The sequence below is a fragment of the Chlamydotis macqueenii genome, chromosome 1, assembly GCF_036417535.1.
Source record: "Chlamydotis macqueenii isolate bChlMac1 chromosome 1, bChlMac1.mat, whole genome shotgun sequence".
Taxonomy (NCBI): domain Eukaryota; kingdom Metazoa; phylum Chordata; class Aves; order Otidiformes; family Otididae; genus Chlamydotis; species Chlamydotis macqueenii.
The window spans coordinates 95,891,639-95,908,581 of record NC_141556.1 but is presented as its reverse complement, the minus strand read 5'-3'; the positions used below and the strand labels follow the sequence as shown (position 1 = coordinate 95,908,581).

Genomic DNA, 16,943 nt, shown 5'->3' with positions numbered 1-16,943 from the left:
GCCAAGATTTTACAGGTTTCTACTTATGTCAAGACAATTTTTGAATGACCTAAAGCTCTTGCAGCTAGTTGTAGTGATCCTTTCTTCACCTACATTTTACAGTCTCACAGTCTGATGAAAATGGATTTCCAGGCGTTGGAACAACCTAAATAGTCATTACTCACAGTAATCTAACAAAATATGCTTCACTGAAAGTTAACACTGAAAAAAACAAGCTCAAATTAAAACTATTCTCTGAGTTTATTTTAAATAGCAATAACAATAAAGCACAACAATATCTTGTTGAGAAGTGGGACACAAACAACACATGAATGGGACCATAACCGAATTAGTCTACACTGCAAAATAAACAAGTAATCATCACAGGATTTGATAGCCATGCATTTAAACATATCCTAATCTCAAAACTAATAAGAAAGCATAACTACAAAAATAGATCTCTCATGTTAAGTCTCATAAAAGTCTCAAAAACTGCAAGTCTGCTCTAAAGGATTTCCTCACATTTTAATTAACAATCATAAAAATATTGTTATGAGATAATCTCAGTTTATATAAAAGCATTTTCTCAATTTAAAATTATACTCAAGAAAGCTTAGTAAGCTGCATATTCCCTGCTGACAGGCACAAAAAAAAATCCTCTCATATATTATATCTTATATATGGAAATATGTGTGCAATTTAAAAACAGAGGCTTAAAAAGTCAGCTGAAGAGCTGAACTTGCATCACACTTGGGAAGACTGAACTAGATCATCCCCCTACCTAAACCATTTCTCTGCAAGCCGTGCTAACCAGATATCTCTGTAAGGAGCAGGAAGATGCTATGATTCACAGACAGTATCCAGCATCCTAACAGACTCTTTGCCATCACTTATGGCTCACCATGTCCTCTTGGTACCCCTCTGTAGGGACCCTGCTATCCCTAGCCTAATATTTAGGTACTTTAAAATATACTTAAATACTTGAATAATTTCAAACCTGGGTGTTCAAATATGCTGGATCATGGCCCAAAACTACTGCATTAGCTTAATTTCTGGATTTTGTGACTTAGCACAATTGCTGTCGTAGGTTTACCGTGTCTGTCAATTACCATAGTCTGATGCTCCTCACGTCAGCTATAGGTGCAGCATGAAAAGGCTCAAACTAGAAGAATGGTTGACAGTTGCAATTTCAGCAACAGTGGGTCATACAGCTACATTTATTACAGCGTTCATATTAAACAACTAATGTTACATTTCTTCAGAGTTGGTAAAAATGCATTGTAAGAATATAGGCTGCTTCATTCCAGAGATAAGAGTTTCTTGACCATCTTAAGTGACCACAGTGTAAGGTGCGCGTTACTCCAGAGAAAGTCTGATGGCTCAATAGGGCAGAGCCAGACATGTAGGTCACACAGTGATTATGCTCAGCATACAACAGACACGTTTTCCCTGACATATTACCTCATAGACCAAGCCTCTAACAAGGACCAGAGGAAAACATTCAGTTCCTTCCCCAGCCCCCAAAAAGACTGTCAGCATGAACGGTTTTTCGGCTATCTGTACTGACCCAAGAATGGAGAGGGGAGGTTCTCCAGAAAGGGTGCATTAGTCCTGGTGGTCGCTTTACCGGCACAGGTCACGTAAGCTCAGGGTAGGAGAACCTGAGCGTTGAGAAATCCCTGTGGGGAAGTAGGTATCTTCCTGAGGCAGGAAATAACACAGAATTGTACAGCTGACAAAAGGGGAACAAAGAGCTGAGTACAGTTGCATGGCAGTACACGGCCTTGACCAAGGGAGACAGCCTACTGATTATGGCAGATGAAAAGAAAGGGACAAGGAAGAGTAACTGCCAAACCCAGGAGAGCGTGCGATGACACTGCCAGGGAAAAGCAGATACTACTTATCTCAACATCTGGGTTCTCCCCTGCTCTCGTGTCTTTTCTACCAGCTTCTGCTCCTTTTCCTCAAATACTCTTATCAGGGGTTCTCCTTAACCCCACCATTTTCTGGAAAGCTTTCCTGTTCTCCCTCTGCAACTTGTTTCACTTGCAAGCAAAAAATCCAGCTGCCCCTTTTGTGCAGACAACTTACCTCCTCCACCCAGACTTCTACCTCCACAGGCCTGCCGGCCACAGAAGGGAAAGAGGCAGCACACAGTGGCTCTGCGCAGCTCTGGCCTGGGCCCTTGGCTTGCTTCCTCCTGCCGCCACCTGCCCTGTAACTCCCCACAAAGGCCACTTCCTCACCGCCTCTTCAGCAGCGGTGGATGTGATGAGGCAGATCCAAAAGCTGGGGTTCCCCGCCGTGTTCAGCTGACTGTTCTCTGGAAACTCACACCCATGAGACGTGCAAGTCTCACACATACCAGCCACAGCTCCTCCTGGCCATCAAAATGGCTACCGCTCCTATCCAGGAAGCATCCTTCTACAGGCTTTCCCAAATGGCATTTCATCCTTCCCAATCTCTGTTGCAAAGATCCCTTTCCAGGATTTTGCTATATTATTTATTTTCACAGACTTTAGGGATATTGCTGGAAGTAAGCTATTTACCTTTTATTTGTATATGCCACTCCCTGCAGACACACTGATCCATCTCTTTGGCCTGACCATCAGTTACTGACAGCAAACTTCTCTTTCAGCTCGTTCATATGTGTTCCAGTCAAAAACATTTGCTTACAGATCAGCAGGAGGAAACTGAACTCTTAAGTATAAAACAAATCCATCTTCCTTTTCACATTAAGATATCTTGTCAAAGATTCAAAGTGCTGCTCTTGCAATTCTAAATATTCTACTTTCCTTAATTGTTCTCACCTCTAAAGCCTTTGCTCTCCAAAACATAGAGATCGTAGAGACACACCCTAGTCAGTGACACAGTGACGTTTAGCAAGCAATATGCTAGCAAAAAATATTTTCCATTTTTCAGCTTGAAATGTTTCCAAATATCTTTAGATGGTCAAGTGCAGCCTATAAATCAAAACCACCTCTATTATGTTATTTTGTTTTCTTTATACCAAAGATCTTATACTTTTTTCCTTAAGCATCAGATGCTAAGAGAATAAAAATCAGTGTGTAAGAATTTCAGCATTCCATTTTTGTATCTTTCCCCCTATCTCGTGGTCTTGGAAAGACAAGTTCAGACTCCTCTCCAAATAAAATGGCAGAAAATCAGCAGCGCTCTCGGTGTGAATCTGCATGCCAATTCACTTCACAAAGTTTTAAATCTCCACTCACGTGTCATCAGTAGAAAAGCTCATACCTGGTGATATATGAAATACAGCATGTAGAAGGCACAGTTAAAGCACACATGAGGGCTAAATCGGACACTCCCCAGCTGCAGCAGTAGCTGCTGGTGCCGGCTGACACTGCTGGGCTGCGTTGAGAGTCACTAAACACTGAGCCTAGTCCCTTCCTACAACAGAGGGAAGAAATACCATCTGAGAGAAATCACAACTCCTGCTCCCAGTCTTGGTGGGAACTGGACCTCCCTGAGCTTCTGACCTGGACGCATCCTGTTCAGGTTCAGATCGTGTGGCAATTCTCACCCTCTGAGCCTCACAAGGCAAAGTTTGGCTACCCCTGACAGAGGGAGAGCTCTTTAACATACAATTCATCTGGTACATCTGCAAATATCATTTGCATAAGGTTAAGCATTGTGGACTCACAAACAGCATGTTGGCAATAGCAATTACCAAGGATGTGCATCCATTGCAGAAGTAGACCATATAACATTTTCTAGCCTTCCAGTTGTAACACAGTATTACCAAGCAGAGGAAGGCCGCAAAGCATTCACTATATCTGAAGTGTAGCTCGAGCGAATGCCCCAAGAAACTCCAATATTTTTTTCACCACTGCAGTACCAGAGTTTAGGTTAGACCACTCAAATCCTCTGAAATGAAACACCCCGGCCTAACAGCCAGGAGTGCTGACATGGCCAAGGGAAAAGTGGCTCTCCAAAGCCACTGTCAATCCCAATTCACAACAGTTTCCTTCCGCCTACAAACACCACTGCGTGAAAAGCCTGGCATACAGTGCTTCTTACTCCAGAGACCACTGATCTCTTTCATTAAGTGATACTAAAAAAAAACCCAAGCCCAACCCTCAACCCACATCCAGTCCCCAGTCTTTCCTAAGCAGAGGGAATCAAAGAAACTTTTGTGGTTTTTTTTTCCTTTAAAGTTGCCATTGAGGGAGATAATGGGAAACTGCTGAGCCAAGCATTTTATTAGTAGATGGAAAGTTTAGATCCTAACTTCATGCCTGGAATTAATGCAAATCTGGATAAAACTTTTCTAGTACCTATCCTTCCCTCCTTTCCTAAAGACAGAGTAATGGTCCACCTTTAAAGAAAGAAAAGAAAAAACAAAACCAACAAAAAACACAAAAACCCCACCAAAATACCCCCATCCAGACTTTATGGAAAGTTTTAGCAAAAAAAAAAAAAAAAAAAATTTAATTTCAATACTCCCCTTAAAGTTTCTATTACCATTTTCAATTAACAGGGTTCCTCAAGTTTTATGTGGAGTTTACCACTCCATCACAGATCTTGCAGACTATGAGCCACCAACTTCCTCTTGTGGTTATGAAAAGAGTCTGTGCTGTACAGTATGTCCAAAAAAGTAACATATTTAGATGAGAGCCTCCTCATGAGGAGTCATGGTCCCCTCCAACATGCTCGGCGCTCTGCTCTAAAAGCTTCTCAGAACAATCACTGCTGTTTACAGATGAGGACATCTCGAGGGAAGACTAGCAACCAGTTGAAAAGCAAGAAAGAGTGAGCTATTTCTGAGGCTCCTGTGAAACAGAATCTACACGTAAGACAAGGCACTCCACCATACCAAGAGGGCGAGGTTTTTATACGTATACTTACACAAAACTTTCAGATGTGAAGCTTGTATGTAGTCCTTGGGAGTAATCATATATAAAACTGCAACAATAATTCACTTCAAGAAACAGTTTAAAATCACTACATCTGCCCAGGAAAATTAGTAAGCTTTTGGGCTGAACTATCTACTTCAGTCTTCAAAACTGCTCCCACATCTAGTAAAACTGGACTGTGAATTCCAGCTAAGAACTGTTCACTTGCCTCTCCTCCCCAGTGTGTGGACATCATCCCTCACAACACTGCTTCTTTCTGAATAAAGCTTCTGGCAGCTCACACTCACCCATTCAGCATTCATCAAAGAAATACACTGCGTTATTCATTCCTCTGTGCCCTGTGCCGCTGATGCAATGGAAAGAAAGCCAAAGATCGCAAGCATACCAAGTACACTGAAGCCCACCCTTCCTTATCACTGCTGTTACTTGCAGATAGACATAATCATTATTATGATTATCACATAAAGAGTGACCCCCGTTGTGCTCTGTATGTCATTCAGAGCAGGAGAAAACAACCCTCTGCCTCTAAAGTAAGCAGATACCTCTCCGCAGCAGTTCAGAGAGTAAGCATGCTCCCAGGAAAAGGAGAGAATTTCTCATGCTTGGGAGGAGTACAGACCCTTCCCCTCTTATGCCGTAGAAAGGAAGCTGTCACCATGAACACTATGTGTGACCACCATTTCAGAGAGTGGCTGACCTCTGCCTCTTGAACCGCATGCTGTCCAAGAGTAACTCCAAAGCTGCCATCACCACCATGGTGGCAGCAGTGGTGGTCCGAGTCCCCATGTCTGTGGGATGATGACAGACAGCAGGCTCTGCAGAGCCTAGCACTGCCAGCATGCCCTGGCACCCAGCTACGGTCCCATGAAAAGACTTCTAGAAAAACACAACTCTCACTCCTCCACTCCTAATCCTTTGGCTCTCAGGCAGAGATGATATGTCTCTTACAGCCCTCTGATATACCAACATTTTCACACACAGCCCAGAAAAATTTGCCTTCCCTGGTTCTATAGCAGCTTCCTTGTGTCTGTAGACACCAAGGGCCTACTGCTATTTTGAGATAAGGAAAGAACTTCCTTTCTAACAAAGCAGGCATACACTACGTTAAGATGCATAGAAGATGCCAAATAGATTCTGTGAGTCTAAACAAAAAAAAAAAAAAAAAAAAAGAAAAAAAAAAAGAAAAAGGGTACCCATGGATGTATAAGAGGCAGGTTATCAGCTTCGCAACATGCCACTCATTTTCTACTATCTGAAAAGCTTTAGACTTCTCCCCTGCTGTCACCAGAAGCTGTGCAGAAGTTCAGAAGTTTTGGATTTAATACTGCAGAATAGTTAAGAAAGTGATAAGCAATGGCAAGAAGTGACCTGCAGACACAACTGAGTCTGGATGAAATACCAGAACCTGACCATTACCCAAACCTGCAGGTGAACTTTCAGAAGCCCCACTCTGACATCAGACACTCCTGAACTTGCTGCTCTGGGGCACCACACATTAACTGGGGTTAAACCTGTAGTGTAAAGGTTATACCAAGGATTAACTTCAAAGCAAAGATAGGACCTGTTGCATCATTCAACAGTAGTGTGATGAGCAAGGTCAAATTAAACTGCAGAACAGTTACCCTCGTTACAGAAACCATGTCAAGAGCTAAACTACTAGAGCAAAACATTTTCTGGAAGTTTTAAGTGTTTAACAAAAAAAACCCACTCTTACATCGGCAATAAAGATGCAAAATGTAAACTTATGCAACGTGAAGTCATTGTCATCATTTGCTTATATATTGGTGACTGTTTCAAACCGTGGAACTACCTGCACAGCAAGCTCTGCATTACTAGGAGCTCTTATCTGTGCAGAAACACAATAGTAAGAAACGTAGTTCATCCATACAAACCAGAAGCTGGTGGGACATTCATAATACTGACTTCCTTCTTGTTTCTATGCGTAGGTAGGCTTCAAGATTAGGAATAAGTTGTCCAGTAGTTTGAGAACTAAAGAGTAACGTTAAACAAACTTCACAGAAGTCTCAGTTATTCAAGTTAGAAAAATTATCCCCTCACTAACCTTTCAAGCTGTCAAGTGTAAGATGCAAATATTCTCTTGCTTTACGTCACCAGTTGTCAGCACACCACTTTGCGGCAGCATCAGAAACTTTCAGCTTCCCAAATTTGAGAAAGCAAATCCCATAATGCTGTGTCAGTGAGTGAGTTTTAAGATAATACTTACCCAGTCATCTTCTCTATATGCAAGCACTTGTTATAGAACCTGATGTGCAGTACCAAGAAGGAAGGAATCGATTCAAAATCCTTCTCTCTTCTGACATTACATGGCTACACTAAAGTTCCCAAAATCCTGCCTTAATATTAATATTCTTCATCCTTCTTTTTCTGTTCCATGTGTGGCTTTGTAGGTAAAAGCTGTTAAGTTCACCTCTGCTCTCCAAAACAATTAGAATAAGCCAACAAACATGATTTTATCTGGATGAGTCATAGAACTCACTTTGCTCAATACATGCTGGTTTCTACATTTCATGAAACAAAATTCCATGTCAAAATAGAGTAATATCTAGGCTAATACTCTAGATGATCAACAGTAAAGTAACTCAGAAGCTGCAATCAAAGAACCACATCTCACAAATAACATTACAACCTTACACTTGCATTCAAGTGTCCATTTTTAAGCCAAGTTCAAACTGAGTATTCTCTGTAAGCTACCCAGTTACAGAGTCTTATGCGATCACCATTCCACTCCACAAACTGCATCAACTCTCTTGTCCTTCTAAAACACGAGCCTTAGCTATTCTTCCTGGTCAGTGTGACAAACTCACTCAATCCAACAGAGAGTTCTTGAAAAATAAGTTTTACCACTTTCTAAAGAAAACCTCAAAAACTCACATGCAAAAAACCCAACAAAAACCTGAAATACGTCAGTTATGTAAAACACCACATTTAACTTTAGCTCTATACAAGCTACATCTCTTTCATCACCCAATATATATGGTTATTTTCTCTAGTTAAATGGAAAAATTAGGAAAAAAATACACAACCTCTACAGGAGGTGAAGTGATAAATGGCATTTGAGCAAGATTTATCCAATTGAAGAATACTGAGTTCATGACCCAAGTTTACTTGAAGATGACTCGATTTAAAGGAATTTTTTTTTTTTTAGAAGGGGCTGGTCCTTAATGGGGCTTCATAATTTGTTTCAAAATAGTCTGATGAGAAATAATATTTTAAAAACTAAAGGATCCAAAAAAAATAAAGACATAGGTTTGCAGAACAGTTACCAGCTTTCTGTATGTACTGGTTTCTGTATCAGAGACACAGAGTGGGTTAAAACCATACCAGCACACACCTAAGCCGGCTTTCTTTTACAGCAGCCCAGAATCCAGAGTCTGTTTGCAGAACAGCATATATAGTCCAGTCTTCCTTTATGATCCTAGAACTTACTGAAAGAATAGTTTTTGTTAAATAAAGGTCCTACTTCATACATCTTATTAGAAGCGTTCTAGCTCTCTCTCGCCACAACAGTCTTACCTAGTGCCATCGTTCCCTTATCCTGTTTGTACCCTCTTTCATGCAATACCACTGTCAGCTCATTTCATCCCTGGAAAGTACCCTCTTTTTATTATAATTCTTTGAGCTTCTCCATGAAGTCCCCTGACAGATAAGGAAAGGTAATTTAAAAACCTGATTTTGTAATGCATCCATTTAAAACACAGACAATGCCTTACTGCAAAAGAGAAGTATCTCTGAGTCATCTTTCTGGGTTTGCCTATTACGTGATTCAGGTTTGTCCTTCTTCCTCCTCTTTCATGCAACAGGAAGCCTGTGACGCAGTAAGATGCTTTCAGAAACAAAGCCTGGCACCACAGAACACTGCTAAGGAGCAAAGACTTTTAACATAACTTTCAAGCTGAAGACGGAGATCTGGGAAAAGCAGAGACGCGCTGCTTCTAACAGTAAGGCAGCGGAGCTCCCTCTATTGAATTAGCTGCTGACATCTCTTCAAGTTTAAAAAAATGCCAACTATGGTCAAAATCAACATTCTGTTAAAAAAAAAAAAACAAAAAAAAAACAAACAAAAAAACCCCAAACCTTTCCAACCCAAACAGCTGGGATGCATCCATCAGGTACACTGTATGAGAGAGCTAGCTGAAGGAAGGGGACAGCCACCACGTAGTGCTTCTGACACACGCCAAAATATCACCAACCTGCCAGGGCCCCAGCCCTGGGGACTTCTGCTGTCCATGAGACTTGATGAGAGGTTTAAAATTTGACTGGTTTGAGCATTTTCCCTCAGGAGCAACATTGCTATGACCAATACCCATATTTTATCATGCTAGGAGGTGCTACAGATGGGGCTACCACAGCACAAAATGCAACGCATGAATGCGGTTCGAGCATTTGAAGTTTTTCTTCACAACAAGGGGTTAATCATACAGAGTACAACTTAATTGAAAACAGATGATATGGATACACAGACTGCTGAAACACTCATTAAATCACCGAATGCACTTTTTGCTTGTCATCAAGGGAACAGCTTAGTATTTCCACTGCTATCAAAAGCACTTCAAATGCTTTCTAACCAAACGCTACAGAACTGTTCTAACTCCTGATAACCTCTAAAAATCATACCCTAAAGCTGCAGGCACTCTCTCTCGCCCTCTCCACTGTTTTATCACTTTTTCCACCTCTCAAAAGAGGCATATTTCTTATCAACAACAAAAATATCAGCTCAGTAGAAGCAGCAGTTGTTTTAATACTTAAATATTTATTTGCCTTTCTGGAGACCTATACACATGATAAGAAAAGCTATTTAATCTTAAGCTAGACAGATATTCCTCAAAAGAGCTGCCACTTTATAGGGGTAGATTAACATCCGCTGGGGTAGCACTGACTGCCATTCAAGCCACCCTCAATAAAACACACTGGGGAAGAAAAAAAAAAAAAAAAAAAACAAAACCAGAAAAGAAAGAGAGAAAGAAATTTTATCCGATCGCTGCCAGTAGTGGATTGCCAGCATACTAGTTGCACTGCAATCTCCTCTCTGAAAGATGAGATTCATTTTCAAGTATATTAAATGTACAGGCATGTACAGCCTCCTTTAATATTCATCCTGTTCTTATTAAAGAAAAGATACCAAGATAAAGAACATGTAGGTCAAAGCCTTGTCTTCAGGGAAGATAATGTTCAACAATTTCAAATCAAGGGGAGTTGTTTAGTTGCTCCTGGAAAAATCACACTCTGCTTGAGTCAATTCTAATTATCACCCTACAGAACTTACGGTTCTTGAAGATCCTCTCATTTGAGCATCGGTGCATGAAAGCATAACTATTTTTCTTGAAAGCAGAGAAACTCGACAGAAATCAGCATGTTGCAACAGGTCCTCAGTTCTCTTACAAGCATGGCCTCACAGTTTTACATGCATGTTCTAATAAAAAAAAAAATGACTGTATTACCAGATGAAAAAGCTATATGCTAGCCAGTCCAGAAGAACCTTCAGGAGCACTGAAGAGAGAGCTTGAAGATTATGGTTTTTAGATAAAGCAGTATTTCTCAAAAAACACTACGTAAAGTCTAGCTCTGTATCAGAGTTTACAGAATGAAATAAGACTATACTAAAACCCCACACTATTAGTGACGTGAAAAAAAAAAGTTTCCACAGTGTGCAACAGTAGTGGAACAAGCACTGCAGATCAGACCTTGAAACAGCTTATCTGTGACCATCGTGCCTACGGTCACATAGTGCAGGTCATAAAAAGGGGAAACTGAATAACAATTATCCAGTGTTAGGAGATCCTACTACAAATTATAGTTTCTACAAAGCTAGCACATTCAGACTCTCAACTGTTAGTAGGCTCAAAGTATACACAGGTAGGCCTGGCTCCCCCCCAGATTCCTATTGTGCAATCTGTTTTTGTTTCACTCAACCAGTGCAAAACCACTTTGACACAAAATGCTCTCCAGAGAGCCCCTGTGGTAGGAACCTAAGGTGGTGTGATGTGGTATGACCAGCCAAAACATTAAAGCTATTGTCACCACAGTAATGCTTGTTTTTATACGAGCTCCTTCTGCACCATATGTCATGAGAGATGATGTTACGGAAATCTGCAGTGAGCACACTTACAGCTTAAGACTACAAACCACACTACAGGGTAGTAGTAGGGTATTCGTAAGAAAATGGAAAAGCCAGGTTTATCCTGATCACGCAGATGTAACTTGCATTATGTAAAACATTTAATGCTATTTTCTTTATTTTCCTCTTCCTGTGTCACCTGACATAAATATTTAGAGACTCTGCTCCCCAAAACTTTCCGCTGGAAATAAGCCAACAAATAGCTTAACTTCTACTACAGAGACAGCTGAAACTATTCACCCTGGGATTACACATTAGCATCTTAGGTTACTTTCAGGAAGGAAAATGGATGGTACTGTAAGGAAGGGCATTACTTTTACACAGGTTGGAAAGTAGAAATAAGATATCTTGGAATTAAATATAACTTAGAGATATTTATTTCATGAACATAACAACACATATTTTATCCAGTAAAAATCAATGGGCTGAAATTTCAGAGATTTACAGACCTGTATGATTTCTGTTGTTGCCCTCTGCCTTATGAGAAGTGCTAGCAACCCAACAGAGGAGGGGAAAGCACAAGGAAAAAAAAAAATTATGTTGTGAGGCTTTTTAGCATATCCACACAAAAAAAAAAAAAAATTGAACATATCAAACACTTCTGAAAGCAAACAATTTAACAATTTATGGCTCACTTAAAATATGGCTTTTCTACCTGTGTATTGGACCACAGACACACAGCATATCAAAATATATATATGTGTTGCAGATGTTTCCTGACTTCAGTCTGAAAAAAAAAAAAGATACACTAGGAAAAAATCGCAGACAGGAGTGAGAAGACAGTAAATGTCCTGTGAATGAGAAGACTACCTGTTACAGTCCAACTAGCCTTACGCAACATAGCAACACGTAACAAGTCTCTAGTAATAAAACACGGTATGAGAGACTCTGAGCTTCTCAGTTATAATTCACCAGAAAGTGGAAGGAGAGAGAAGCTTTCCCAAGGTCATAATTAGCTTCTGATTAAAAGCTGACTTCCTTTTCATATACTGTCATCTCCTCTAAAAAAGCATGAGATTTTAAGTAGTATTCTCATCTAATCTAACCTAGAGTTAGCCTCCTAGTACCAAATGCAGACTTGGAGCCTCTCCTTTTTTTTTTTTTTTTTTTTTAATGGGTATATTCCTAAGCAGTCCGTTCTGTGAAGAAAGAAACTAAAAATTTCTCAAAGGGATCCCCAGTCAGCTTGAATATTGCTGGAGAGATCTACACCTGATGCACATCAGCTTTTAATGTGCTCTTAATAGCTTATCTACTGCTTTCCACATGCAAACCTGCAATGGAACTCCCAAAAGCCAAGCACCATGATATAGGAGTAATATATCCAGAATTTGTTGTAGATGACAGAAAATTAGCTATCGTCTAAAACAGCCGAGATAACAAAGAAAAAGAAATGTGAAGTATACAGTAATATCAAGACCTTTTAATAGATATTTTTTTATGTAAGTATCTTTTATACTCCTCAGAATAAACAGTGAACTAGAGGCTTAAATCTTGTATTAGGCTTTCCAGATATTGTCAGTACTGTGGGGAAAGTTTCCAAGCTGAGGTGGGGCTGGTTGTTCCCCACTGGTGTTTGCTTACACAGTCAGCCTGAGCTTCTCCTTGAGGGGGCACGGAAGAAATGAAGAGCAGAAAGAATCAGGTAAAAATGGTTTTACCTCCACCCTATTTAGATCACTGGTGGTCAAATCCCATCTTTTTATACACCTCCATCAACACGACCCTCAAGATAAAACATTTTACTGTTTCACGTTTCCTTCAAGGAGAAAAAGTAGACAGTCATACAATCAGTGAGAGATCGTTTTGTATTTACTAGGATGGATCCCTCCACAGGGGATGCGTCTTGCTTCTTAGAAGCTGAGGTGCTTTCTCTGGATACTACACATGCCTTTAAGACTGCATAAAATGAACAATCTTTCCTGAAGACTTTCTCCACATCACAGAAACAAGCATTCTTTGTAATAATTATCAGTCTCAGCGGCAGAGTTTATGTCCCACAGTGACTACACACCGTATTTATGAAAGCAAGAGCCTGGCAGAACAGCCTGACATATTGCTTACGCTTCCAATATTGCTTTTGGTTCTGTTCGGAGCTTTTTTTACTATTCTAATCTAAATTACAACTTCGGCAGCCTTACTTTATTGGTGCAGGGCGCTTTCTACTTAACCAGAGCTTGTACAAAATAAACATAAATACATTTTGCGAGAAAGGTCTGTTCTTATCTTCCGTTCCGATGAGAGCACGCTGCCTGTAAATGGTTAACTGGAGAGCACGTAGTAACAAGGCAGCGGCCAGGAATGAAAAACCACCAACTCCCAACACTTCTGCAAACCCTCCGCTGTTGCAAAGGCAGACGCAGAAAGGCAAAAGCCATTTCTTAAAGCAATACAAAATGTTACCACAGGCTGACGCTCTTTCTACAAGAATAATGAGACGGTCTCCGCGCTGAATGCGGAACTCCTCACTTCACAGCTTTTCCCCTCAGACTTGCCTTCCACGCTCAATATTTACAAAATAAAGGCTACAAACACCTCGCGGCCAAAAAATATTCCCAGAACAATTAGGGTGTTTAGCACTCCCTGCGCCTTCCCGCTTCCCCAACGCCTCGAGAGTGGTTTGACGGGGGGGGGGGGGGGGGTGGGACACGGACGACGACGCGTAGAGAAGCGACCCACGCGAGCCCGATCCGCCGGAGCAACCCCATCCCACGCAGCGCTGCCACCAGGCAGCTGCCCGCGCCCGTGGTTGGGGGGGGGGGGGGGGGGGGCGAGCTGCTCCACGCCGCTCCCCGCCACGCACCCGCCGGCTGCCGGGGAGCAACCGCGCCGACGGCGCGCCCCGGACACGCACCCCACCCCGGGGAGCGCCGGGCTCCCGGCAGCGCGGAAGCTGCGGGGAGAGGGGAAGCGGCTGAACGGCCGAAGTCAGAAAGGGCTGGCTCGGCAGAGGAGTCGCTCAGCCTAAAAGGGAAACGGGCGCCGCGCCGAGCCCCGGCTCTCCTTCCCGCGGGGGGGGGAGGGGGGGGGGATCAGCGCCCGCCACCTCTGCCCGGCGACAACGCCCCGGAGGGACCCACCGCTTCCCACGGGGAAAGGCGAGACCACTACACCCCCGCCCCACGCCCTCCCCACGGCCAGGGCAGCTCCTGCCTCTCCCCCGTAGGAAAGGCGGCATCAGCCCGCCCCAAGGACCAGCGGCGGGGGCAGAAGGGGACCAGGTCCCCACCCCGCCCGCTCGCCAACGAGACGAAACGGGACGCGGAGGGCACCAACGGCCGGGAGCCGCCCCCGGCGCACGGTCACGCCGAGACCCGTGGTAGGTGCCGGGGCACCCCCATGAAGGGAAAGCGGGGGGGGGGGGGGGGGGGGGGCGGGCGGGAACCGCCACCTGCGGCCCCGGTCCTGTCCCGTCCCCCTGTCGTCCCCCCCCCCGCCTCCTCCGCCAAGTTACGCGCGGCCGGGACGGCGCGGTCCGCGGCGGCCGCTTCCCGCGGGCGGGCGGCCGCTCACCTGGCGACAGGCAGAGGGCTGAGAGCAGCAGGCAGAGCAGCGGCGGCGGCGGGCGCCGGCGGCAGGAGGCGCAGGCGGCGGCGGCGGGGGGCTCCATCGTCCCGCCTGCCCGCGGCGGGACCGGGAGGCGGTGGCGGAGCGGGGCGGCGCGCCCGCGGGGACTCTTCCCTCCGGCAGCGGAGCGGGGCGGCGACTTCTCCCCCTTCCGAGGCCCGGGAGGCGGCAGCGGCGGCAACAGCAGGTTTCTCCCGGCGGCAGGAGGAGCGGTAACTTCCCGGGCGCGGGCTGCGGCGCGGCTGCTTTCCCCTCTTCGGCGCGCAGCGAGAACCGACTCCGCACCGGAGCAGGTGGCCGCTTCCCTCTGGCAGCGAGCGGCGCTCCAAGACTGAGAGCCGCGCTGGGAAAGGCGGAGCCGCGCAGTGCCGGCGCTGGCCCGCCCCGTCCGTCCCCGCCACCCGTGCCCCCGCCCCCCCGGCGCGCAGGCGGCAGGGCGGGGGGAAACCCCGCGGGCAGCCGGTGCCGCCCCCTCGCCCCGGGCTGCAGCCGCCCTCGCCGCAGGGGCGACGTCCCCCAACCCCCCCACCCCCGGCCTGTCCCTCCCTCGGGGGATGCGCCGCTGCCCCGGGGACCGTGGGGCGAGGGGCGCTGGGGCTGGCGAACATGTGGGGCAGCGGATCCTCCGCCCCCCCCGCTTCGCCCAGCCGTCCTTTGGTTCTGCTCGGGGCGTGGGCTTCGCTTCTGGGTTTGCGCTCGGGGTGCGTGTTGGATGGTGGTGTTTCAAATACAAAGATAAAAAATTAATCGCAATGCTGTTGTGTGTTTAGAAACGCAGTGGGTCCTGTGCTATGCTCTCCCTAGCCAAAAAGAAAAAAAAAAAAAAAGAAGCAAAGGTAATAACAATCAGTTTAATCTGATTTAACTCATTTAGCAAAGGATTGGGTAAAGGGAAGGGAAAGGAGCTCACGACGCTCTTCGTTACGTGAAGAAACGCGCTGAAGGGCGAAGGAGGGATCATTCGGCACTTCGGGAAGTCGGCTGCCCTGCAGGTCAAAAAGATTCCTCCTCAAAGTAATGTGATCCAGCAACGGAGCTTTCATGCACGGCGCTTTATTCTCCACCCGTTTCGGTCTGAGTCAGCGGAGCTGTTTCGCAGGGGGGGAGATTAAGCGCCCTGAAGTCACACAGCAAGTTTCTCGGCTAACAGTACGGTGTGATCAACATGTAGCCCACGCCGTCATATGAAGTAAGCCTGATGTCCAAAATCTAAAAATATGAATAATGCACATCATGTCGCCTCTCCAGAGGGACTTTCTAGTAGTGAAATCCAAAGTGTCAAGTGCTTTCTCTCACTTCATCATGTGATGATGTGACTTCTTAGATGGGAACTTCCCCAAAACTCCTGGAAATCAAAGGCAAACTTAAGCAGTCTCTTCTGCAAATATATTTGCTGTTCTCAAAACAATTTTTGTGATGACTAACAGCTAAGAGTACTTAAACATTACCGTGACACAGAGTAGGTTTAGCATAACACAGCCTCTGTATTTTTTTCCTCATGTATTGTGCTTGTTTTCTGTGAAGTGGGGTAAGGATATTTCGCTTTTAGAACATTTTTAGAACATTAAAAGAACATTTAAAGCATTGTCTTCAAAACATCCTTCTGTTCTACCACACTGTTACTATTATCATCTTTCTTATTGTGTAAGGCATGCTATGCAATCAATTTTTAAAATATTTTACTTTTGAGGCTTACTGTTCAGCAGGGCTCTGTCGTCCTTTGTTTTCTCGGCAGATTTCTTTCTATGGGCGTAATACTGAGCAGATTCAAAAAAACTACTGCTTTTAAGATCAATAATCTTTTTGTCATCCTGTTGAAGCCGATTAGTATTTCCCGCTCAGTGTTTTTTTCTTGCATGTTTAACAGCAGTAGCGTACTCATTAGTAGGGATCTTCAGTATTTTTATTGCTGTAGAGCCTGGAGACCCCCTCAAAGTCTTGAGAGAGGCATTGTATAGAATTACATTGAGGTGACGCCCCAGTCCAGTTCAAAGTTGTATTCCTACTATGTTTTTGAACTTCTAGTGCTTTTAATAGTATGTGCTGGTCTTGCAACAGCTTGGGCTCCACTACCAGTGAAGGGCCTCATCCTGCCTTCGCTATTGATATGGGCAAGACTGCTGAAGCAAGTAGGACTGTGACTGGGAAAAAATGACAGAAAAGTCAGACTCTTAAAAATTATCTGAATGAAAGCAAACATAGACAAGAGCCAGAACTCACTGTGCATTTAGTGTGTGTTTTCTTTTAAGCGTGACAATGGCGAGGTCAGTTTGTATGAATACAAAAACATGGCTTGCTGGTTTAGGGACTTAAATAATGCCCAAGCACCTTGTTTTTAAAGCAGATGATTAACTGCTCCCTCATTTGCATCAAAATAATGAGTAGTA

At 44.2% G+C, this 16,943-nt stretch overlaps 1 protein-coding gene across 2 annotated transcripts in view; it reads right to left on the bottom strand.

Annotated features, from left to right (window-relative positions):
* The window catches only part of ALCAM (activated leukocyte cell adhesion molecule), a 121,041-nt gene extending 105,748 nt beyond the window's left edge, over positions 1–15,293 (bottom strand). For both annotated transcript variants that reach the window (XM_086762424.1, XM_086762433.1), the window contains exon 1: positions 14,503–15,293. In XM_086762424.1, the coding sequence (XP_086618550.1) occupies positions 14,503–14,599 (97 nt within the window). In that variant the 5' untranslated portion in view covers positions 14,600–15,293. The remainder of the gene's footprint in view (positions 1–14,502) is intronic.
* Between the last annotated feature and the right edge of the window lie 1,650 nt (positions 15,294–16,943).